The sequence below is a fragment of the Carcharodon carcharias genome, chromosome 11, assembly GCF_017639515.1.
Source record: "Carcharodon carcharias isolate sCarCar2 chromosome 11, sCarCar2.pri, whole genome shotgun sequence".
Taxonomy (NCBI): Eukaryota; Metazoa; Chordata; class Chondrichthyes; order Lamniformes; family Lamnidae; genus Carcharodon; species Carcharodon carcharias.
Window position 1 is genome coordinate 159,991,658 of NC_054477.1, and position 26,269 is coordinate 160,017,926.

Genomic DNA, 26,269 nt, shown 5'->3' on the forward strand with positions numbered 1-26,269 from the left:
CTCAGCATAAAAGGTCTTGTACATTATTTCGAAGAAACGCACGGGGGAGTTCTCCCTGGTGCCCTGACCAATATTTATCTCTCAAGCAACATAACAAAAAGAACAAATTATCTCATCAGATCACTGTTTGTGGGAGCTTGATGTGCACAAATTGGCTACATTACACTATCAACTGCACTTCAAAAAGTACTTCATTGGGAGTAAAGCACTTTGGGATATCCTGAGGTGGTGAAAGTGCTATATAAATACAAATCTTTCTTTTAAGTTACCAGCAACAACAAAGCAGAGCAGAAACAAATAAATCTACCACACAGATAATCTAACTCGTCCTAATAGTAAAAAATTACCTTTATGCTGAATGAATCTTATGTTTCTCTTCGACTGAAGGAGATCAGTCACAAAAATCTGACCAACAGTTACACTAACACTGGTGAGGGAAAAAAGTGTCTGCAAGTGGCAAGTGTAACAATCCCATTACATCACAGCAAATCAAAAACATCACTTACAAAACCCTGCCTCTTTCTCACCTGTTCATTTGCAGCACTGGGTAATTCAAAATTTAATTCTCTACCAATAACACGGGTTAGTGATTGACACCATCTGAATTAACAAACTGCTCAAATAAGTGTCACAAAAAGTTTCACTTTGATTTTTAGCATTTTGTTTTTCATTGGGATGGCAGGTTTGTACTCAAAGTACATTCACAATGTTTCCGATATTCAGACGGTGACTACATTTCAAAAGGACGATACTTATTGTGAAGCACTTTGGAACGTCCTGATACTGTGGCTGGCACTATTGAAATGCAAGTCTTTCCTTTTCATTCACAAGTTATACTTTGCCACACTGGGGAAATGTACAGAATCTAAATTCACCTTGGAAATTCCTTCTGAGAAATTCAGGAATTTATGAATAGGTTATTAAGCAAAGGTGGGGGCAGGTTGGGAGGTTATGATCCAGTCAGGAATGTAACACCAGTAGAAGTTAAGGACAAATTAAAGCTTCCACTTTATTGAGAAGGTGTACTCTGGGAAGGATAGCTTCACTTTCAGAACTAAATCTGAAAAGCTGGTTCTCAGGATGGGTTCTCTGAAAATAGTTTCTTTCCAAACTTCGGTTATCTCATTCCTCCCTGCCTTTCATAGACCTCAGATTCAGCTTCTGCAGTTGTCAGACCAGCCACAGAACTAGTATTCAGATATTCAGCTGCCTGCAATGTCGCAGATGACTCAAATTACGGTCGAAGGTTTTTAAAACGAGTTTGTTCTGAGCAATGAGTGAGGTGGGAGACAGTGCAAAGAGCACATGGGTGATTCACCAGACTGAGATTCCCCCTCACATTCCTAAACAAACGTTTAACCAACGCTCAGGAAGTAAAAATGCTAATTCTTCAAGAAAATTCAATGCATTCAAAATCAGCAGCAACAAACTAATGTATTTTTAAAAATCCTTAACTTTGAATCATTTCCCTACAAAGTGAAACATTTCCCCTTTCTTTACCAGTTTTAATACATGTATCGTTCCGAATCTCTTAATTACAGCCTCCACAAACGACAGAATAAACCCTTTCATCTTCAACCCTCTCATATCTACACAAATATGCAAAGCTTTTGTTCAAGGAGGAGGATGAAATATTAGCCAAATATCTCATTAAAAGTCTCCAATCCAGCTCCTGGGATTTTTCCATCCCAGACATAAAATGGGGAGTGAGCTTAACTGGTTAAATAGCACTAACTACCAACTGAGAAGGTTAAGCAGCTGTACTGTCAGTTGACAGATAATCCAACAGGTAACACTAGCCCACTGAGTGGCAGTGGCCTTTCGGTTCAAAATAAAGCAAGCTGGCAACATACTGGGGCAAATGACTTAGCAAGAAATCACAACATTGCAAACTTTGTCATTTTAAAAGGAATTCACTGCATTCCAAGAGACTTTACTGCTCGTTACCCAAAGTATTCTACACTGACCTAGCAAAGATTTCTATACCAGGCATCTCTACTTTAATGTAGGAGCGAAGGTTCAGAGAAAGCCTCTTCTCTGGCAACAGTTGACAGAGATTTCGACTTGGGCAGAGTAGGGATTCATTCTGCCCATAATGCCTACACAGAGACACACTCAGACACAGAGGGGCACACAGTGAGGGACAATAGACCTCCACAATTAAACTAACTGGACAAACTTTGGAGCTCAGAGTGTAAACATGGCAAGTGCATCGGAACTAAAGCTCAGCAGATGCATCTTAGGGATATGGCTCCAGAACAAGTGCTTCGGGGTTTGCAAAAAAAAAAAAAATAACAGCTTGCAGCCTTTGTTCAACTTACATCCAGCTTTTTGCCAGCAGCTTCGGTGTGTGACACCTCACCAACATCTGCTTCAGACTCGCACGGTGCACCTTTATATTTCAATCCAGGGTCCACCACAAGTTCCTTCTTAAAAAGTCGGTTCACCCTCCCTTGCATTTTCTCCAGCTCCCTTCCAGCCCGGCCGGAAAGTCCGGAGCACTTGTTTAAACAAAAAAAAGTTTGGAGAACTTTGCAAAAAAAAAAAAAAAAAGTTTTTTTTCACGAAAATGAAGTTAAACTTTTTTCCAAGCGCCTGCTGAACAGCATCCTAAATTAAAAGGACAAACACCCACCCACACACACACACACACACACACACAAGCCAGGAAGAAAGCTGCTCCACTGCAGCCCGGCTTAGTGTAGAATTTCGTTACATCCCATCCAGGGAGGAAAAGTTTCCAACAACGTTCCCTCCGCCCTCCAACCAGGGAATGCGTGACTTACGGGACAAAAGGATCTGCCCAGGGTTGCTAGCCATTGGAGCAGAAATAAAGTTGCCTCTCGCACACGCCCTTCACAGAATCACTCTGCAAACATACACAGCAACTCAAGCACCAGGCAAAAAAAAATGTTCCTAAGTGCAGAATTAAAGTGTGCACAAACTCTCCTTTTACCCCCATATCCCCATCATATGGGGCACTTCCCCCGCACCGCCCCCCCCCCCCCCCCAACTCCACTTCATTCAACTCCCCACCCCACAAATTTTGAAACTCTACCTTGTATCCACTCGAAATAGTGGTTTCAAATTCTCTGGAAGCTGCTGAATGCAGAATCTTTTTTTTAAAAAAAGTTCAAACTTTAACTGCACAGTTTGTAAGGCTGCCAACTCTCCATCATTGACCCAGAGTCTCACAGAAATTCAAGATCTATCTCCCGAGAAACTACTGTAAGTAAACCCAGATTTTACAAAAATCAGAGGCATTAGCTCTCCCTCACAAGGCTGTTGCGTCAGTGGGTCAATTGAAAATTTCAGGCTGAGAATGATGTGATTTTTTTTGATGGGTAAGCATCTTAAGGGTTAAGGATCAAGGCAGGTAGATGGAGTTAATATACAGAATCAGTGCTCCTCCATGCTGAACACCACTTGGAGGAAGCACTGAAGGTGGCAAGGGTGCAGAATGTACTCTGGGTGTACAATGTCCATCACCAAGAGTGGCCCGGTAGCACCACTACTGACCGAGCTGGCCAAGTCCTAAAGGACATAGCTGCTGGACTGGGTCTGCAGCAGGTGGTGAGGGAACCAACAAGAGGGGAAAACATACTTCACCTCATCCTCACCAACCCACAGATTCATCCGACCATGACAGTATCAGTAGGAGTGACCACCACACAGTTGTTGTGAAAATGAAATTTCAATGTCTTCACATTGAAGATACCCTCCTTTGTATTGTATGGCACTACCACCATGCTAAATGGGACAGATTTTGACCATATCTGGCAAATCAAGGCTGGGCATCCATGAGGCGCTGTGGGCCATCAGCAGCAGCAGAATTGTACACAAACGCAATCTGTAACCTCATGGCCTAGCATATCCCCCTTTCTACCATTACCATCAAGCCAGGGGATCAACCCTGGTTCAATGAAGAGTGCAGGAGGGCATACCAGGAGCAGCACCAGGCATACCTAAAAATGGAAGTATCAACCTGATGAAGCTATAACACAGGACTACTTGTGTGCCAAACAGCATAAGCAGCAAGTGATAGACAGAGCTAAGCGATCCCACAACCAACGGATCAGATCTAAGCTCTGGAGTCCTACCACATCCAGTCGTGAATGGTGGTGGACAATTAAACAACTCACTGGAGGAGGAGACTCCATCCTCAATGATGGGAGAGCCCAGCACATCAGTGCAAAAGATAAGGCATTTGCTACAATCTTCAGCCAGAAGTGCCGAGTAGATGATCCATCTCGGCCTCCTCCGGAGGTCCCCAGCATCACTGATGCCAGTCTTTATCCAATTTGATTCGCTCCATGTGATATCAAGAAATGACTGAAAGCACTGGATACTGCAAAGGCTATAGGCCCTGACAATATTCCAGCAATAGTACTGAAGACTTATGCTCTAGAACTTGCCGCGTCCCTAGCCAAGCTGTTCCAGTAGAACTACAACACTGGCATCTACCCGGCTATGTGAAAAATTGCCCAGGTATGTCCTGTACACAAAAAGCAGGACAAATCCAACCCGGCCAATTACCGCCCATCAGTCTACTCTCAATCATCAATAAAGTAATGGAAGGGGTTATCAACAGTGCTATGAAGTGGCACTTGCTTAGCAATAACCTGCTCACTGACACCCAGCTTGGATTCTGCCAGGGCCACTCAGCTCCTGACCTCATTACAGCCTTGGTTCAAACATGGACAAAAGAGCTGAACTCCCGAGGTGACGTGAGAGTGACTGCCCTTAACATCAAGGCAGCATTTGACAGAGTGTGGCATCAAGGAGTCCCTAGCAAAACTGGGGTCAATGGGAATCAGGGGGGAAACTCTCCGCTGTTTGGAGTCATACCTAGCACAAAGGATGATGGTTGTGGTGTGGTTGTTGGAGGTCAGTCATCTCAGCTCCAGGACATCACTACAGGAGTTCCTCAGGGTAATGTCCTCGGCCCAACCACCTTCAAATGTTTCATCAATTACCTCCCTTCTATCATAAGGTCAGAAGTGGGGATGTTCACTGATGATTGCACAATGTTCAGCACCATTCGCAACTCCTTAGATACTGTCTAATGCAGCAAGACTTGGACAATATCCAGACAAGTGGCAAGTAACATTCACGCCACACAAGTGTCAGGTAATGATCGTCTCCAACAAGAGAGAATCCAACCATTGCCTCTTGATGCTGAATGGCATTACCATCACTGAATCCCCCACTATCAACATCCCGATGATAGATGACTATGTGGGGGGTAGGATTAGTAAATTTGCGGATGACATAAAGATTGGCCGGGTGGTTAACTGTGAGGATTAGTGTCTTGAGCTATAGGAAGATATAGACCGGTGGTCAAATGGGCAGATAAGTGGCAGATGGAATTTAACCCTAAAAAGTGTGAGGTGATGCATTTTGGAAGGAGTAATTTGACAAGGAAGTATTTAATGAATGGCATGACATTAGGAAGTTCTGAGGAACAGAGGGACCTTGGCGTGTGTGTCTATAGATCTCTGAAGGCGGAGGGGCATGTTAGTGGGGTGGTGAAAAAGGCATATGGGACACTTGCCTTTTTCAATCGAGGCACAGATTACAAAAGTAGGGAGGTCATGTTTGAGTTGTATGGAACCTTGGTGAGGCCACAGCTGGAGTACTGTGTGCAGTTCTGGTTGCCACATTATAGGAAGGATCTGATTGCACTGGAGGGGGCGCAGAGGAGATTCACCAGGATGTTGCCTGGGATAAAACATTTAAGTTATGAAGAGAGGTTGGATAGACTTGGGTTGTTTTAATTGGAGCAGAGAAGACTGAGGGGCGACCTGATCGAGGTGTACAATATTTTGAGGGGCATGGACAAGGTGGATAGGGAGCAGCTTTTCCCCTTAGTTGAAGGGTCAGTCATGAGGGGACATAAGTTCAAGGTAAGGGGCAGGAGGTTTAGGGGGGATGTGAGGAAAAACTTTTGTACCCAGAGGGTGTTGACGGTCTGGAATGCGCTACCTGGGAGGGTGGTGGAGGCGGGTTGCCTCACATCCTTTAAAAAGTACCTGGATGAGCACTTGGCACATCATAACATTCAAGGCTATGGGCCAAGTGCTGGTAAATGGGATTAGGTAGGTAGGTCAGGTGTTTCTCATGTGTCGGTGCAGACTCGATGGGCCGAAGGGCCTCTTCTGCACTGTGAGATTCTGTGATTCTGGGGGTTGCCATTGACCAGAAACTGAACTGGACTAGCCATATAAATACTGTGGCTACAAGAACAGGTCAGAGGCTAGGAATCGCACGACAGGTAACTCAGCTCCTGACTCCCCAAAGCCTGTCCACTACCTACAAGGCACAGCTCAAGAGTGTGATGGAATACTCCCCACTTGCCTGGATGCAGCTTCCACAACACTCAAGAAGTCTGACATCATCCAGGACAAAGCAGACCATTTGATTGGCACTATATCCATAAACATTCATTCCCTCCACCACCAACACACAGTGGCAGCAGTGTGTGTACCATCTACAAGATGCATTGCAGGAACTCACCAAGGCTCCTTCGACAGTACCTTCCAAACCCACGACCACTACCATCTAGAAGGACAAGGGCAGCAGATAGATGGGAACACCACCACCTGGAAGTTCCCCTCCAAGCTATTCACCATCTTGACTTGGAAATATATCGCCATTCCTTCACTGTCGCTGTGTCAAAATCCTGGAACTCCCTCCCTTACAGCACTGTGGGTGTAACCTACACCACATGGACTGCAGCGGTTCAAGAAGGCAGCTCACCACCAACTTCTCAAGGGCAACTAGGGGTGAGCAATAAATGCTGACCCAGCCAGCGATGTCCACATCCCGTGAATGAATAATAAAAAAGCAGAGGATCTAACTGAATGGCAGAGCAAGCTTGAGGTGTTGAATGACCTCCTCCTGTTCCGGTGTCTCTGTATAACATTGTGCCAGCCATTGAGGAAAGGTTGACCCTGGGATGGGAGGCAGGTGCACTAAAAGAATAAGAGAGTGGGAGCAGTGGGCGATTATATTGTCAAAGGATCAACACCTTGCATTCCAACAGATAACGTCTTTAACTTCAGAAAGGTACTTGACAACAAGGCTTACATCGAGTCAAAAGCAATGTTAGGAGGAGCAACCAAAAGCTTGGTCAGAAGGGATCTTAAAAGACAAGAGCAGCTTACTGAGGGAATTCCAGAGTTCAAGGCCAAGATTGTTGAAGGCATCATTGCCAATCAAGAGGGATGTACAGGAGGCCAAATTTGGCAGAATGTGAAGTTCTGGAGGGTTGTAAGCCTGGAGGAGATTACAGGGATAGAGGGGGCATGAGATCCTGGAGGGATATGAGAAGAAGGAATGAGAATTTTAAGGAGGCGTTATTAGGCGCAGCATTTATTGCCCATCCCTAGGCCTGATGGGTGAACAGGATTTGGTGCGAGTTAGAATATGGACAGAGTCCCCGATGAGCTGAAATTTATGGAGGGTGGAGAATCCAGCGAGGAAGGGGTGCAGGAGAATGTTGGGATAATCATGTACGGACATGACAAAACCACTGAAAGCATTTCAGCAGCTGATGAGCTGAGGCAAAGGTGCAGACAAGGAATATTATGGGAAGAGGAGGCGGTCTTGGTGATGGGCAGGATATGAGGTCGGAGGCTCCGCTCAGGGTTAAACTGAACATCTCAGCTGGTTCATCTGGAGATGGAGGACAGGGAGAGGGAACAGTGCTTGTGGGCAGGAGTCCCAAAGAGTATAATGCCGCATGGTACCAGAGTTAAGGGCGTTTTAGGGGAGAGGTAGATGGAGAATCCAAACATCACACTCCATGTTGGGATCAATGAGGAAGATAGGCAGGTAATTGTCAAAAAAATATTAAGGCCATGAGGAAGGTGCAGAAGAGCATATTTTTAGAATCATTTACAGCACAGAAGGAGGCCATGGCCCATCGAGTCCATGCTAGCTCCTCGCAGAGCAATCCAATCAGTCCCATTCCCCCGTTCGATTCCCGTAACACTCCAGTTTATTTCCTTCAAGTGCCCATCCAATTTCCTTTTGAATTCATTGTTTCCACTTCCATCGCCCTCATCAGCAGCGAATTTCAGGTCATTACCATTCACGGTGTAAAAAAAGTTCTTCCTCACATCCCCCTCTTGGCCAAGGAATAAAACCCAAGTCCTTGTACCATCAGCTAATAGGAAGGGATTTTCCTTGTCTACCTTACCTAAGCCTGTCATAATCTTGTACACCTCGATCAAATCTCCCCTCAATCTCCTTCGTTCCAAGGAGAACCACCCTAGGCTTTCCAAACTAAATTGAAGCTAAAATCTGGCGTCCCTGGAACCACAAACGGAAGAGACGGTCTAATAGAGATCTTGCAAATTATGAGAAGTTATGGTTAAACTAAATCTGATAAGCTTATTTCACTGGTGAACAAGATGGTAACCAGAGGACATAAATTTAAGAACATCGTCAAAACAAAAAGGGAAGTTGGGAGAAGGCCCTGGACTGGTCCCAGTTAGAAGCAACGCAAGAGGCAGAATCCATAATGACTTCCTTCAGTGTTGTAAAATTCGATGGTTAGAAAGGGCGAGGCAGCAGCTGTTATTTACCTGGATGTCAGAAGAGCATCTGATGCTGTTTATACACAACAGAACGATTCACTAGATGCATGCTCACGGGATAGACAGCAACAATCAGGCTGGGGTGAAGATGTTTGGCTGTAAGTCGACCAAGGGCAGCATTACGTCGAGGGTGTGTGTGGAACAAGCGGTTGTCAGGAATCTCATGCTAGCATCACTGCTTTTTATTTTAATCGTTTGTTTAAATGACTGAGAGACGTTATTTAGTCGCGTAGATAGCACAGAATTGGGTGGAGCACTCAAAGCGCTAAATAAACGTAAATGAAAACAGAAAATGCTGGAAAAACTCAGCAGGTCTGACAGCATCTGTGGAGCGAGAAACAGAGTTAACATTTCGAGTCTGTGTGACCCTTCTTCAAGAGCCATACAGACGCGAAACGATAACTCTGTTTCTCTCTCCACAGGCGCTGCCAGACCTGCTGAGTTTTTCCAGCATTTTCTGTTTTTGTTTCAGATTTCCAGCATCCACAGTGTTTTGATTTTATCTTAGTTGCTAAACAAACATGCTGTCCAGTCATAGTGACAAGAAGTGGCTTCACTTCTCACCCATCTCTAGATTTCTCCCTAGGGATCTATCCTTGGCACCACCACTTCTCCCCCTCATTCTCATCTACAATGATAGGACACCAAACACGCAAATAAGGCCCTGTCTGCCCTCTCAGCTGACTGAGAAAGATCTCGTGGCAATGTACTTTCAAAAGGAGGGAAGAGTTAGCTGCAGGGTTCTGGCCAATATTTACCCCTCAACTGGTACGTGATACCAACAGATTATCCGGTGAATATCACATCACTGTTTGTGGGATCTTGCTGTGCACCAACTGGCTGCTGGGTTTCCCAGATTACACCAGTGATTGTAGTTCCAAATGACTTGGTTGCCCGTGAAGTGCTTCAGGACTCCTTGAGGTCGTGACGGGTGCTATAGAAATACAAGTCTTTAATCTTTGTACTGAGAATGTCTAGCACACCAACCCCTAGAATTAAAGAAACCCAAATGCAGGTGAATACTTAAAAGCATCAAATAAATACATCACTAATTATGTTAATTTCAGACTGAGAAATGATTTACATCACTTTGCTGTTTTATAATTGAATGAATTGATGAATCATAAATTTGAAATAAAACTGACACCATTGAAATGTAGAAAGGTATGTGGCACAGAAGGAGTTCATTCAGGCCTCTGTGTCCGTGTCAGCTAAAGACAGTTATTCAGCCTAATCCCACCTTCCAACTGAAAAAGAGTCTTTCGACCCTCCGAGGTCTCTGCCCTCCTCCAATTCTGGCACCTTGTGCTTACCCGACTTTAATCTCTCCACCATTGGCGGCCGTCCCTTCAGGGTGCCTCTGGAATTCCCTCCCTAAACCTCTCCGCCTCTTTACCTCCGTCTCATTCTTTAACACACTCCCGACCATCCTACCTCTTTGACCAATTTTTTTGGTCACCTTGTAGAGTCATATTGGACTCAAAACGTTAACTCTGTTTCTCTCTCTACAGATGCTGCCAATCTTGCTAAGTTTTTCCAGCACTTTGTATTTTTAACCCCACCTTCCAGCTGTTGGTCCGTAGCCCTGTGGGACACTTCAAGTGAAAACCACCCTCTGGGTGAAAATGTTCTTCTTAAATCCCTCAAATCCATCTGCCAATTGCTTAAAATCTCTGCCCCCTGTTTATTTCTTTGACCTCTGTTAATGGAAATAGTGAATTGCATTGGAAATTGTTACAAGCACAATAATTGGGATGATGTTTTAAAAGGACATGAATATTTAAAGCCCTTCAAGGAAGAGTTATTTTGGTATAAAAACTGAAGAGACTGGAAACACATAGCAGGTCAGGCAGCATCTGTGGAGGGAGAGAGAGAGAATCAGCTAATATTTCAGGTCTGTGACTTTTCATCAAAACTGAGAAAAGTTAGAAATGCGCCAGGTTTTGAGCAATGAGTGGGAGGGTCAGTGGGGGAGGGCGGGAAGAAGAACAAAATGGAAGGTCTGTGATTGAGCAGGAGCGAATAAATCACAAAAGAGTTCATGGTGGAAGTAAAGGATTGAAAGAGGTGCCTGGAGAAGGTGTGAACAGCAGGACCCTGAATAGATGTTGTCGGAAGGCAAAGTAAAGGAAATAAGAGAGAAATAAGAGAGAGAAAACAGCAAACCAGCAAAACACGCAAAACAAAATGGGGCAGAGGTTTCGGTCCAACATTGTGGAACTCATTGTAAACTACCTAAATGAAAGGAGGAATGTTGTACCTTGAGCTGACAGACCTGAAACGTTAACTCTATCTCTCTCTCCACAGATGCTGCCAGACCTGCTGAGTATTTCCAGCATTTTCTGTTTTTATTTCAGATTTCCAACATCCGCAGTATTTTGCTTTTAAGTGATATTTTGTGCTTCTTTGGACCCAGCTTTTCTCTTTTTAACCTGTCCCATTACCAGCTCCTTTGTCTTGCAGTATTATCCTTAGTTTTGTCACTTAGCCTCTCCTTACTTCTATTCTATCAATAACCATCCGGTTCCAGTGCTCCCCCCTCCCCATTTCCCTGCCCCTGCACTTGCTTAAAACCTGTTAATTCTCTAACTGCTTCCAGTTCTGATTAAAGGTAATCAATCTGAACTGTTAACTCGGTTTCTCTCTCCACAGTCGATGCCAGAACAGCTGAGTGTTTTCCAGCAATTTCTGTTTGATTCCAAAAGTTATATTTTGAACCAGATTAAGAGACAGATTTACAGCACACGATCTGAGATACTCTGGTGCAACATATTATTGTATGTTAAATTACAGCTCTCTTGTTTTCCAACATTAAAATATTATAGATGCTTTTAAGGGGAAACTAGACAAGTGTATGAGGGGGAAGGGAATAGAGGGTTACAATGACAGATTTAGATGAGGAAAAATGGGAGGAGACTCAAGTGGAACATAAACACCAACATGGACTGGTTGGGCCGAATAGCCTCTTTCTGTTCCAGATATCCTATGTAATTCTCTCTCTCTTTCTCTTCAGGTCCTATGCCCTAAGAGGGAATTGGCGACCATGGACCTCCAAGTTAATCTTGCTTCCAAGACATGGATCATCTTCATTGGTGGCGCATTCATCCAGTAAAAAGAATGTTGTCCGCCTCGATCTTTTTTGCCATCGATTTGTCCCCCCAGTCTCAGACTTTCTAAATCATAATTTCTCATTATGTGCCCAAGAAATTCCAGCTCTTCCCAATTTTGGTCAGCAGAGTTCTTTTGGTCTCAGATTTTACCAGCTCCTCTTCATTGGCAGTGTGACTTTTCAAGATATCTTCATGATTCACCTCAAAAAACACAACGCTGCAGTCTCAATTCTTCTCTGCAGTGCTTCACTGATCGTCCAACACTCGCTTCGGTATCTAATATTCTCTCTAATCTCGACAAAATCCTCTCCACGTAATTTACCATATTTTCAGTTAAGAGTTAAGTGAGAATTTATGATTGTTCAGGAGCTAATGAGCAACTCAAATGTGCAATAAAGAGTCATTTGTGCCAACAGATGATTTAATATTTACTGAGTTTTCATGGCTGATTGGTGATTTTCCTCCTGGTGTTCTAGAATCTGAGGCTTCATAAATAAGAGTGAAACTCATCCATATTTGCTGGGACAATTGTTTTCCCATTTCCCTCCCCAAGGTATCGATTCCTCTCCAGGGTCTAATTCCCAGGTGCCAGACACACTCGGATACTTCATCCCATGGCAAAGGTCATTGGCTGTAAAGCACTTTGAGACATCCTGCGGTCATGCAAGGTTCTATGGAAATGCAAGTGCATTTTTAGACCAGTTAGACGAATGACCCATTTCTGTGTTGCAGAATCTGTGTAATCTCAAAGTCGGTGAATGTAGCTGGACCAAATGTCATAATGGAATTATTTGCCAAGAAACTTGTCAAAAACTTGCCAATACAGTGCAGTATACTGGATTATGCAATAGCTGGAACATTTTTATTCCCTCAATATCTATTTTCCTTCACATAATTCAAAGTGGAGTGAATTATACAGAGATGTTCCCCAGGGGTCAGAGTTCTTTTTGATATATATATTAGTGACCTGGTCATGGACATACAGAAAATAATCTCAAAGTTTGTGCTTGATACAAAACTCAGAAATGTAGCAAACAATGAGCAGGATAGTAACAGGCATCAGAAGGACATGGACAGGTCAATTAGACAGACACATGGCAGATAAAATTTAATGTAGAGATGGATAAGCCATTTTGGTAAGGGGAGACAATCTGAAATACATGTTACAATTTATTTTTTCTTTATTCTTTCATGGGATGTGGGCATCACTGACAAGGTCAGCATTTGTTGCCCACCCATAAGTTCCCTTGAACTGAATGGCTTGCTCGGCCATTTCAGAGGGAAGTTAAGAGCCAACCACATCGCTGTGGGTCTGGAATCACATGTAGGCCAGGCAGGGTAAGGGCAGCAGATTTCCTTCCCTAAAGGGCATTAGTGAACCAGATGGGTTTTTTTATAACAATCAATACGTGCCTAGCCTTTTATTTCAGTTTTATTAATTGAATTTAAATTCCACCAGCTGCCTTGGCGGGATTTGAACCCGTGTCCCCAGAGCATTAGCCTGGGCCTCTGGATTACTTGTGCAGTGACATGACCAGGACACCACCTTTAAAAGTGGGGTAGAGGAATGGAGTGACCTGGGGGGTGCAGGTACACAAGTCTTTGAAGGTGGCACAACAAGTTCAAAATGGTGCTAAAAAAATGATGAGAGCCTTTGCTTTATCAATTGAGAAATGGCAAAGAAAGAAAGCTAAACCTTTATAAACCATGGTTTGGCCTCATTTGGAGTTACTGCATCCAATCCTGGGCACCACGGGTCTTGGAGAGGGTGCAGAGGAGATTTACAAGGGAAGGAGGGGCTTCAATTTTGTGGAGAGGCAGCGAAGAGCAGAGAAAGTTAAGAGGGGATTTTATAATGTAAATAAAGAGAACCTGTTCCAATGTCGGGAGCATTTTTTTTAAAAAATTCATATAGTTGGGGAGACATTTATAGTTTGATGTCGAGATTAACAATCCATTCAGAGGCTTCAGCTGACACAGTGTGAATGGGCTGTGAAGGCACCAGGAATGTATTGCCCAGGGCAGGAGCTCTCTATATGTGGGCGGTGATCTGCCCTGAATGACCACAGTCACAATTTGAGCTGTTCCTCATGTTCCACTTGCAGAGTGAGCGAGTGACCACATCTACCCTGGCCCATCCTCTAGCGGTTGAGTGCTTGACCAGGCTTTCCGTGGAAAGGAAGGTCAGTAACCAGCAGACGCAGGTTTGAAACGATTGGCAAAAGGACCAGAGCTCACATGAGGCAAGATTTCTTTTGGACACGGTGAGTCGGCGCGATCTGGCTGCGTTGCCTGAAAAGGTGGTGGAAGCAGAGTCGCTGGTAACAACAGGAGAAATGGATAAATTAACCAAAAAGGAAAAACAATTACAAGGCTGCGGGGAAGGAGCAGGGGTGCAGGAATAATTTAAAGAGCTCCACCAAAGAGCTGGCCTGATGGGCCAAATGGCTTCATTCTATGCTGTATTACACTATGCTAGTCAGGCTGCATTGCCAGTCATAATATATAGCTTGAATTCTTTGGAAAGAGCGTTTGCTGATATAACTGACTGATTTCCACCACCCAAAAGGAAATCTGAATTGACTGTAACATTCTGCAGACGTACATGGACAATAAAAGCTTTAGAACTATTAGCTAGCGGGCGGGGGTAACAAAAAAGCATTGATGTCTCTGTCACATACAGTAGAAAGAAAATAGGAGCATTTACCAGAGCTGAACAGGCTGGTTCCCTTGTCTCCTCACTAGCCACATTCTGCACTGCATTTTCCAGAGATGCTGACTCAGTCTGCTGCTTGCAGACATAGCCACAGTTTTTTTCGACAATTGTCCTCAAACCTTTAAACAGGATAATGCTGGAAGCGCAACCCATTCCACTTTTGTGTAGAGGTCATTCATCAATCACTCTTGTCCCACATGGACTGAGGGAGGCTACAGCTCTTGATGAAGGTTAGCAGCACCATTCTCCACAACCTCTCCCCTCCCTCTCTCCACTGCACAGCAGAAGAAGCTACAATCCCAGGAATCCACCTCACCGAGTAACTGCAACTCTCTCCTCTCGTCGCCTCGAGCGGTGAACAGCAACACACATCCAAAAAGAACACTGCACAGGAGTCGAGAGGCTGTAGAATTGTTTCTTTTCTAGAAAAAAACATCAGACAGCCACACTGCAGCACAAAGGCACTGCTGAAATCAAAAGACAAGGGCATTCGGCGAAGTTAAAAAGGTGCAATCGGAAGAATCAGATTAAAGATGAAACTATATTTGTACTCATCTCAGGGTCATCTGAGCCAACTAAATTCATTGTCTCGCAGAGATCTAGCTGAAACATTACTGTCGCTGCTCCTACCCTTGGTCCATCCAGGCTGATTTCAGCAAATCCCCTCGGTAGGTTTTGCGATATCTTTAATGCCAAGGTACACATTAACTCCCATCTATTTTGCTGATCTAAAGGCGTTGTGATTTGTTATTCGAGATCCCACTGGGGCACGCTTGGAAACGGGGCCGATGAAAGCTGATGAACATGTAAATAGTCTGCAGCTGCTCTTAAGAAGCACTGGCACCATCGGCTCGCTGTTATTTTTTTTTAAATCTCTCTCTCTCATGCTCCTACCAGCCACCTCAAGAAAAAAAAAGCCTTCTTCAAAAAAACCAATCAGCCAAGGATGCTGAAACATCTTAAAACTGCCGCTGGTTTCTATGTTAAGGAGTTGGTTCAAGCCTTCCCCTCGACATAATTACAAAAATTCCTCAACAATTTTGATCTAATTACAGGATAGGCATGTGTACTTAAAATGGTTTGTAAGTGTAACACAAAATGTGCAGTGGGGCGAGCAAAAATATTGGCCTCTGATATTACATAAAACAGTGAGCAGATAGTGATCAAAATAGAAAAAAGGCTTAACTGATGTTTCCTTCTCCACTGTCACAAATCACCTTGGGGATTCTGTGACTTACATCAGTGTCAACCATGGCTCAATGGGCAGCACCCTTGCCTCTGAGTCAGAAGGTTATAGGTTCAAATCTCACTCTGTCAGCTAGAGCACCAAAATCAAGGCTAACACTCCCAGCTCAGCAGCGAGGGAGTGCTGCACTGTCGGAGGAGCTGTCTTTCAGTTGATTCATTAAGCAGGGGTTCCATCTGCCCTGTCAGTTGAACACCTTTCACAGCCTCAGGATGTCCCAAAGCATCTCACAGCTAATGAAGCACTTTCTGAAGTGCAATCACTGTTGAAATGTAGGAAACTCAGCAGTGAATTTGGACACAGCAAGCTCCCACAAACAGCAATGTGATAATGAACAGGCGGTTATATTTAAAGTGATGTTGAGGGATATTGGCCAGGGCACCCATAAAGCAGGGCTATTTGAACTTTTACATCCACACAAGAGGGCAGGTGAGACCCCCCAGTTTAACAACTCCCCTCTGAAAGATGCCATCTTTGACAGTGCAGCAGTCCCTCAGTTCTGCACTGGGGGGGTCAGCCTTGATTTTGTCCTCTGGAATGGGGCTCGAACCCACAACTTTCTGACTCGAAACATGTTATGGCTCTTTGCATAACTGTTACATGTCAACTTGTCCAAAAAACTAAAAGCACATTGGTTGCTTTTCTTGTTCATCCTTCGGGGTGAAGACAACCATGTTCGTCATCTCGGGTGTTTGGTGGGGTCCTGGTGGGTAAGTGGGTGACTGCTAAGGCTAATCTGCATCCGGAAGGTTCTGCTAAAAAAGGCATGATACCACAGGCGATTGAGATTCAGACGAGTTACTGGATCAGGATTTCCTCTCTGCCTCTGATATGCATTTGCTTTTGCAGGAGGCTGCGCTGTTATTGATTTGGTTGCACCAGGTGTAGCGGATCCTGGATGAGTTGGACTGGGAGTTGATATCAAAATTCCCAAGTGAGCCTTCAGAGTGTCCTTGTAGTGCTTCCTTTGACCCCAGTCAGAGTGCACTCCAGACTCAAGCTCTCCATAGAAAATTTGCTTTGAGAAGCGAGTGCGTATTCTGGCTACACAATCAGCCCAGCTCAGGTGTGGCTGTCTCAGTGTGGTGTGGACGCTTGGCATGCCAGCTCAGTGGGCATCTCAGCGTCTGGGTAGCTTCACAAAAAGAACAGAAGCGATTTAGAGCGAAAGCAAATTCAGTGCAACATTAAATGATCAAGTAGCTATAAAACAGGTCTGCCTTTCACACCTGAGATTATTCAATCATTTTGGAACATCACTGCATATAACTTATAAATCATTTTGGACAAAAAAAAATCTCATCAGTGTTCAGATAGTTACATCATCCCGATACCATGAACTGGAATTAACTATTGCAAATTGAATTGGTACATTTCATTAAACATTAAGGGATGGGAGTGCACCTTCATATTGATGAACAGCAGTGCCAAAAACTGAGTGAAGGTGTGGCTCCTTAATTCACCAGGGAAATAGCTGAGAAAAAACCCCTAAGGACTGTGCCTATCATAACTCATAATCCATCATTCGAATAAACCATATCATCATTTTAATTACAGCACTCTGCTTCTCAGGATCCCAATTATCTCTTTCATGGGTCAGTGAGAGAATGAAAAGAATTCCCTTTATTTTTGGCCGGATGACACCATCCCTTAAAGGTCTTGCATTTAGGGGTGAAATTTCGTATTATAGAGTTTTACTGCAAGAACATGGCTTCTGAAGAACAGCTTGTATTGCACCAGTTGCTAAATCTAACAAGACACAATAAGATTCCCTCATGTCCCACTCAGATCGCCACAAGTCCTCGAATTTTAAGCACCGTCACCCTTGGGCTCCACAATACACGGAAGTGCTGTCACAAGCCACTTACAACCATTCTTGCACATCCAAGCCACATTTCCTTTCTTAAAAAAACTGCATACATTAAAACCAAAAACACTCATGGAATGTTTGATATTTGAAGAGAAAATACTTCTACTTTCACATTCTAGTGCTCTGTGCACCAAAACCAAACAAAACACTAATCCAAATAAAAATGCAAGAACACACATTGGAAGGGTATCCCCATAATGTTCACAGCAAGAATTCGACCACGAGGTGCTGAAACAGCCCATAATACAAGGCACAAATCCTACTGAATGAAAACACGAGAGACACAAGACCAGCATGCTAATGGATTCCAACACTCCACCAGAAAATTGAGAGAAACAGGTTGACTGATAGTCACAATCTGAAGCTTTATGCTTCAGACTCATTGGCTTCCCAATACAGACATGGACCCTTGGTTCAATATATTCCTGGAGTCTTCATCACATGGCCTTCAACCACCCCATCCCAATGCTCACTCTATTGGCCATGGAAGCATGTCCATCCTCGTGCTACACAGCCAGTGAGGTGGTGAATAGACTCTTCATTATCCAACTGGATGCACCATGTATTGGTGCCATCATCGGCTGTCCCTCGATTCGAGGGTAACTCTACTCAGGGTTGTAAGTTTCTGACATGGGTCTTCATGTGACTGAACAGACCCCAATTCTCGACCCACAGGCCTTTGGGCACATGGGGCAGGACGTCCCACTGGGTTGGGTGATGCGGAGTGTAATTTGCTTCCTTTTCTTTCTTTCTCTGCTGCCGCTCTGCCCTAACATTAAGACGTTCTGACTCAAAGCATGATGCAACTTGATGGACCAGCTGTCGTCATTCTGAGCAATTGGTGGAACGCTCCTCCCAGTCTTAAGGAGGCTGCGCTCCAAAGAGAGTTTCAGAATGTCTTTGAAGAGTGTTGTACCACAATCTCATCTTTACTGTTAGTCAAACAGCCATCATCAGTCACCTACAACCCATCTCCACATATCAAATATTTTAATAGGTAGCCAACATAAGCCTTCGAAGGAAAATTGGAAAAACGTAATTTTCCTTATGCATCAATTATTCTTCTCCTGGGTTTTGTGTGTCCAGGAGGCTAATCTTTTAATTCTTGGAGACTCCTGGAGCGATGGCATCTAATTTTGCTTTAGAGTTTTTAAAGAAATGCTTCTTAGGACTTCCTTACTGTACGAGTAGGTACATTGTGCAGTGTGGTACCAAGTAATGCAGACTAGGCAGAGCCCAGGTTCAAACCCTGATCTCTGTCAAGCTAAATGATGTCAGCTAGCTCAGTGGTCAATGAGCGCAACTGGGGTTGAGAATGGGAAAAGACAGACCTGCATTTCTATAGTGCCTTCCATAACCTCAAGACATCCCAAAGTGTTTTACAGCCAATGAAGGATTTCTTGAAGTGTAGTCACTGTTTTAATATATGAAATGCAGCAGCCAATTTGCACACAGCAAGCTCCCACAAACAACAAATAAATACTAATCAGATAATTTGTTATTTTTAGTGGTGTTGATTGAGGGAAGAATATTGGCCCGAAAACAGGGCAGAACTCCACTGCTCTTCTTTGGAAAATGTTGTGGAATATTTTATCTCCACCTGAGAGAGCAGACCTGGTCTAAGATCATAAGAAATAGCAGCAGGGTAGGCCATCTGGCCCATCAAGCCTGCTCCACCGTTCACTAAAATCATGGCTGATCTACTTTCCTGCCTGTTCCTCATAATCTTTGACTCCCTTGTCGATCAAAAATCTGTCTAACTCAGCCTTGTATATATTCAATGACCCAGCCTCTATTGCTCTCTGGGGTAGAGAATTCCAAAGACTAATGACCCTTGGAGAAGAAATTCCTTCTCACCTCAGTCTTAAGGGACACCCCTTATTTTTAAACAGTGCCCCTTAGTTCTTGATTCTCCCACAAGAAGAAACATGCTGCCTGGCAGCTTAGTGCATCATTCAAATGACGGCACCACCCACTACTGCACAGAGTGTGTCAATCTCCATTTTGTGCTCAAGTCTCTGGAGTGGGATTTGAACCTTCAATCTTTGAAGTCAAAGGCAAGAAGCTGACACTTGAGGGCAGACAAAAAATAAAAAACAATCCTAATCCTAACGTGCATCCAGTGTTCTCTTATGTAAAAGGATATCATTCAAGGATAGGACAAGTCTAATTTGTGATGCCTTTCTGATGAAAATTCAACATTGTTTAGCATATACTTGGGGCGTTGTATAGTTTTAGTTTGACAACTTGCAATTCATATTCAACTGACCTGGTGTTACGATGAAGCACTCTTATTAGATTTGCTTATTGCAGCTAAACAGGGATTCTGCACAGCTCCCAGGCCACTTGCTGATCACCATTTATTTCAACACTCCCCATCATATTGCTGAAAAAAAGAGACAAGTCTGTTGAAGCTTTTCAGCTTGCACTGACGAGGAGAGACGCAAGAATGCCAAATTTCAAAGGGAACAATAATTTATACTGCAATGAACAATTATGTTCCCTTTGAAATTTGCCACTCTTGCAGCTATCCTAACGAGTGCAAGGCAAAAAGCTTCGGCAACATGTCCCTTTTTTCAGCACCATTCAAATTCTATACCACCAAGCGACTACTCTACATCATACATTTGCAGCATTTATTTTTCTGTCAACATGCACTTTGCACCACTCTGCACTGAATTTCATCTGCTGTTGACTTGGCCGACTGCAGATTTTATTTAATTGCTTTTGTTGGTCTCAAGTTGTCTAAGTGTCACCCATGAACTTGATCAGTTTGCACTGGGTTTCTAGATTTGAACCTTTGATGTAGATTTGGGACATTAAGGCTCCAGCACCAAACCGTGCTGCACTCTACTCAATGCTTCACCCATCCCATTCGGACTTCCCTGACAAGTACCCACTCTATTTGCTTCCCTCAACTAATTTTCCATTTTCAGCCGAGGGTTTTCCTGTGAAATCCTCATGATTTCAGCAGCAGTCTTTTTTTTTCTAGGGACTGTACTGAAGGTGTTTGGAAAGCCAAGTACAGCAGGTCATAGGGTTTTGCACTGTCAACTGGGATATCATTTCCTCAAACAGAATGCCAAGGAGCTTTGTTGGACAGAAGCCTCGTATTCCGATGTAACATTGGCTTGTATTTATTAAGTTATTCCCATACAGATAATCCTCACATTTTATTGCTGATTGGCTCCAGATGCTCAGGATAGATTGATGGATCCACACCGCCTGGATTTCATTTATCCCCCTTCTCTTTATTCCAATCAATAAACATCACCATTCACAAATTTCATCCCGAGCCTCCCAATACTTTGAAACAGACCCGTTTAAGTCTTTGTTGATGGAAACCTTCAAGCTTCTTTAGACCCTCCATTTCATTATGACCAAAGCTTGCCCGGATTATTTTAATTACAGTAGCTCATGTTGCAACTGAACATGCTGCTGAACATGTCAGGAAAATATTCATTTTGATATATTGCACTGAAGCAATATTTATCCTTCAACTAATATCGCCAAAAATAAACCCCAGAGGATCTGGTTATTTATCTCCTCATTCTTCGGTGGGACCTTGCTGTGTGCAAATTGACTGCAGTGCTTCCCTACAATATAATGTTATCTTCTTGCCAAATGTAATTCATTTCCAGTGAAATTGTTCGGCACGCCCTTCAATCACAAAATCATTGACACGGCATCTTTTAAAGATTCTGAGCAAAACGGAGTTAGGTGTGGTGTGACTTGCACACCTATCAACCAGTCAAACCCTGGAATTACAGAGAATTCAACACAATGGCATCAGTCAATGCTGGCCTATTACAAAACATTCTTTGAATCTACATCAATGAAATAGATCCAACTGGGCTAAGCTCCAGTCAAGCCTCCTCCCATCCCTACTTCATTTCACCCTATCAGCAGCTATTGAGGCTGGGGGTCAATTGAGGTTGATAGGCTTTTTTTGTTGGGTAAGGGTATTAAAGGTGAGGGAGCAAAGCCAGGTAGATGGATTTAAGATACATGTCAGCCATGATATACAGTGGTGTAGTGATATTATCACAGGACAGGTAATCCAGAGTAATAATGCTCTGGAGTCGTGTGTTCGAATCCCACCAGAGCAGATGGTAAAATTTGAATTCAATAAAAAAAAATCTGGAAACCATGAAATCATTGTTGATTGTTGTTAAAAACCCATCTGGTTCACTAATGCCCTTTAGAGAGCATGTAACTCCAGACGCGAAGCAATGTGGTTGACTCTTAAATGCCCTCAGTTCTCAAGGGTAATTAGGGATGGGCAATAAAGCTGGCATAGCCAGCGACACCCCCATCCCATGAATGAATAAACTTCAACTTAACTACAGGAATCTAGGAATTCCCAATACATAAGAACATAAGAATTAATTTGTCCCTCGAGCCTGCTCCACCATTGAATAAGGCTGATCATATCATGACTGATCTGACTTGTGGCCATACTCCACTTTTCTGTCTGCCACTCCCCCATAACCCTTGACTCCCATGTCTATCAAAAATCTAACCCAGCCTTGAATATATAAAATGACCCAGCCACTGCTACCTGGGAAGAGAATTCCAAATATTAATGGAGAAATTTCTCCTCATCGCCGTCCTAAATGGGAGACCTCGTATTTTTCAACTGTATGCCCTAGTTCTAGACTCCCCGCCCCCCCCTCCACCCCCGTGAAGGAAACATCCTCTCAGCATTCACCCTGTCAAGGCCCCTCAGAATCTTATTTGTTTCAATATTCTTGTATGACTACAGCCCCAGCTGGCTCAACCTCTCCTCATAAGGCAAACACCTTCATCCCAGGATGCGACCCTAGTGAATCTTCTCTGAGCTGCCCTCACTCTCAAATAAGAACAGGCGGGTCTCATTCAGCCCACCAAATCTGTTCGGCCATTCAGTTATATCATGGCAGATCTGTACCTTAAATCTATCTATCTATCTGCTTTTGCGCCCTCACCTTTAATACCCTTACCAACAAAAATAATAACCTCAGCCATCAACCCAAAGTTGGTGGGGTGGGGGGTGCGGGAATTGGTCAATAGTTCCAAGAAGGCTGACCATCACCACCACTTTTGCAGGGCAGCTCACAATGGCCAATGACTGGTGGCCTTATGTCGCCTACATCGAGAATACTTTCTTTTTTACATTTTTTTTTTGAAAAATACACATAACTGCAGCCTTTGAAAGCTTTGGCTAATTAAAATGATGTGCATGTACTGCTCACAACCTTCTGTGAATTAATGTGTGCCCTTTGACAATTCATTCCAGTGCACATTCCAGTTAAGCCCACTAAACATTCAGCAACTGAAAACCTACAAATGCAATGAATGATTAACAACAGGACGATTGAAATGTCTACAATTAGTTTAGCAAACACGTTTGCTGTGTACTGGTTCCTCATTTGTTGGGAGTAGCGCAGCTAAACGAGAGCACCAGAATTGCCCGAGGTTAAATCGTTTTTCCTTAAATCCCATAAAGCTGAATGAACAAGAACTCCAGACTGTTAATCACAACAAATGTCATTCCAGTGAAATACTCGGATAACACCTTCCACGACCTCAAGACATTCCAAAGTTTTTTTTTCACGCAGTCAATGAAGTGCTTTTGAAGTGCAGCCATTGTTGAAACGCAGGCCGATTTTCACACAGCAAGATCCCACGAACAGCAATATCGCAATGACCAGGTAATCTACTTTGGGGATGTTGGCCGAGTTATAAATCTTGGCCAGGACACCAGGGAGAACTCCCCTGCTCTTTGCCGAAATAGCGCTATGGGATTTTTTTTTTTAAAACTCCAGCTGACATGGCAGACCTCAATTTAACATCTCATCTGAAAGACGGCATCTCTGACAGTGCACCACTCACTCAGTACTGCACTGGAATACACAAGAGCATAAGAAATAAGAGCACAAGTAAACCATGTGGCCTCCTTGAGCCTGTCCCACTATTCAATACAATTGTGGCTGATTCACGTCCCCGCCCACTCCCCATTTTCCTCGATTCCCCAGTAGGCCAAAAATCCTGCCTACATCAGCCTTAAATATGTTCAACAAATGGGTAGTTGTAAATATAATGGATATTGAGTAATATTCTGGCAGGATTCTAGGCGGAATTCTTTCAGGGACCCTAAATGACCAACAGATGTTTCAAAAAAAAACTACATACAAAATAAACCTGGGTGTGGACAATAAATAATGAGCTGGTAATAATATATTCCAAGCCTCTGAGAGTTAGTTTTCATTACCGATTAGATTTCTTTTTTTTAAAAAAAGTGTGTTGTCATCACATCCATATTAGTCAACAGTTTAAGCTAGGCTCTGCATCCGTCTCATTGGATCTGGTGTTTCCAAATGTTCTCTGTGTTTGGTGGTTGCGAGTTGGACACACGCAGCCATCAAAATAAGTCATCTTGTTTTGAACTTTGGACCTCATGCATCATCATGGGTGGTGCAGCCATGATACTGCTCCCCGGACAGGTCATATGACAACAGTGCGCGTTCCACACAAGCTCACTGGAGAGCCTGCATCATTTCAAAGCCACACACAAAACGAAAAGGCAGAGGTTTATCTCGAAAAATAATAGCTGAATTTTATTGTCTCCAAAGAAAAATAATCGGTTGAATTTGGCAGTGGCGGAGGCGACAGAACTGGAAATGAGTCGCATTTTCATTGGCTTTAATATTCAAGGTGTCCCTTCCTTCAGGTGAAAGGTCATCATCAACCTGAAACGTTAACTCCGCTTCTCTCTGCACAGACGCTGCCAGACCTACTGAGCATTTCCAGCATTTCCAGTTTCTATTCTGGATTTCCAGCATCCGCAGCATTTTGCTCTTGTATTTTTGTTCAAGTTATTCCTCTCTTGCCCTAATTTTTTTTATATATGAGGAAATAAAGACTTGAATGTCTACAGTGTCTTTCACCTCCACCAGACCCCCCCGAAACCCTTTACAGCCAATGAAGTGCTTTCGAAGTGTCGTCGCTGTTGCAATGAAGGAAACACAGCAGCCAAGTTGCGCATAGCAAGATCCCACAAACAGCAATGTGACAATAAAGTGATAATCTGTTATCACGGGTATCCATGATAGTTTGGCCCAGATCTTGCTGCCAAAGTAGCAGTGGATTTAACAGCCCTCACTGCTTTTAGTGTATAAATTCTCCAGCAACCTGTGGTGAAGGGATTCACCATGAGTTGAGAATCGCCACAAGTTACTGGACGATTTGCTCCGCTCTGCCATTAGCCTCATGGAAGCGGCAGTTCATCCTAACCTCCCTGAGAGTTTCAGGAGATTGCTGTGTTTGTGCATCACTTACCTGTTAAACCCACCGCAGAAAGTTAGGGCTGGTACTTAACAGCACAAGGACCCTTTTAATGAGGAGATTTCTGTTCCTGCAATGTCACTCAACTCTCCAGCCCAGAAAGGGAACAACTGAAACTACAGAAGCTCATTCCCAAAGGTAGTAAATTACTCTTTCCCTCTCTTTATTTCTCTTTCTGTCCCTGATTTGACTCCAATTCACCCGGTTTCCTTCTCTATCATTCCTCTGTTTCTTTCTCAATCCTCAAATCTCATTGATTAATGAGATACACCAGGCTGTTGGCCCCGTTGTTCAGTGAGGTCCCAGATGCCCCTTTACCCTCGCAACAGCTCGCACTTCCAACAAATCACAGGGAAAAACATTTCCGAGGATGGTGGGAAAGGTCTACAAGGGCATAATAGAAGATGCTCGCCCCCATCCTAGAAAGATCAGACCTTACATATTTTTAGATTTAGACCCGATAAAGTGGAACCTCAGTTTTGCTTAGAAATCGTTTCTCTGTTATATTAGTATTCAATGTCTGAAAATAAATCCCAAAAAATACACATAACAGCCAGTATTGCAAACAAATGTATGACACTTATAGTTCATCAGCAGTCACCCACTGGTGAATGGCTTATATAAGGATGAGTGATCTAACAAGATTGAAACCAGTAGATGCAGCAATGGATAACATGCGAACATAAGAACGTGGACCAGGAGTAGGAGTAGGCCACTCAGCCCTTCAAGCCTGCTCTGCCATTCAACAAAATCGTGGAAGATCTGATTGTAACCTCCCGTCTACGCCTGATAACTTTTGACCCCCTCGTTAATCAAGAATCCATCTAGTGCTGCCTTAAAAATATTCAAAGACTCTGCTTCCACTGCCTTTTGAGGACGAGGGTCCCAAAGACTCTCAACCCCCTGAGAGAAAAAAATTCTTCTCATCCCTGTCTTAAATGGGTGACCCCCTATTTTTAAACAGTGACCCCTAGTTCTAGATTCTCTCACTAGAGGAAACATCCTCTCCACATCCACCCTGTCAAGACCCCTCAGAGTCTTAAAGGTTCCAATCAAGTCGCCTCTACTCTTCCAAATTCCAGTGGCTACAAGCCTAGCTTGTCCAATCTTACCTCATAAGACAACCTGCCCATTCCTGGTATTGGTCGAGTAAACCTTCTCTGAACTGCTTCTATATCGTTAACATTTTCATCTTTCCTTAAATAAGGAGACCAATATTGTACACAATACTTAAGATGTGTCCTGTATAACTGAAGCATACCCTCCCTACATTTGTATTCAATTCCCCTCACAATAACTGATTACTTTCTATGACCTTTCTCAATTACTTGCTGCACCTGCATCCTAACTTTTTGTGATTCATGCACTAGGACACCCAGATCCCTCTGAACCTCAGAG

The 26,269-nt window shown here is 43.6% G+C and overlaps 1 protein-coding gene across 6 annotated transcripts in view; it reads right to left on the reverse strand.

Moving 5' to 3' along the window:
* The window catches only part of dock9b (dedicator of cytokinesis 9b), a 298,109-nt gene that overhangs the window by 213,235 nt on the left and 58,605 nt on the right, over positions 1-26,269 (reverse strand). For 2 of the 6 annotated variants that reach the window (XR_005944397.1, XM_041198637.1), the window contains exon 1: positions 2,322-2,705. The exons of 2 other annotated variants lie outside the window; for them this stretch is intronic. Coding sequence is in view for 3 of the 4 variants with exons in the window: in XM_041198637.1 (XP_041054571.1) it covers positions 2,322-2,459 (138 nt within the window). In the remaining variant the exon portion in view is untranslated. Of the gene's footprint in view, positions 1-2,321; positions 2,706-26,269 lie in introns of those variants that run through there. 2 more of the 6 variants (XM_041198636.1, XM_041198634.1) reach the window with 1 other exon arrangement.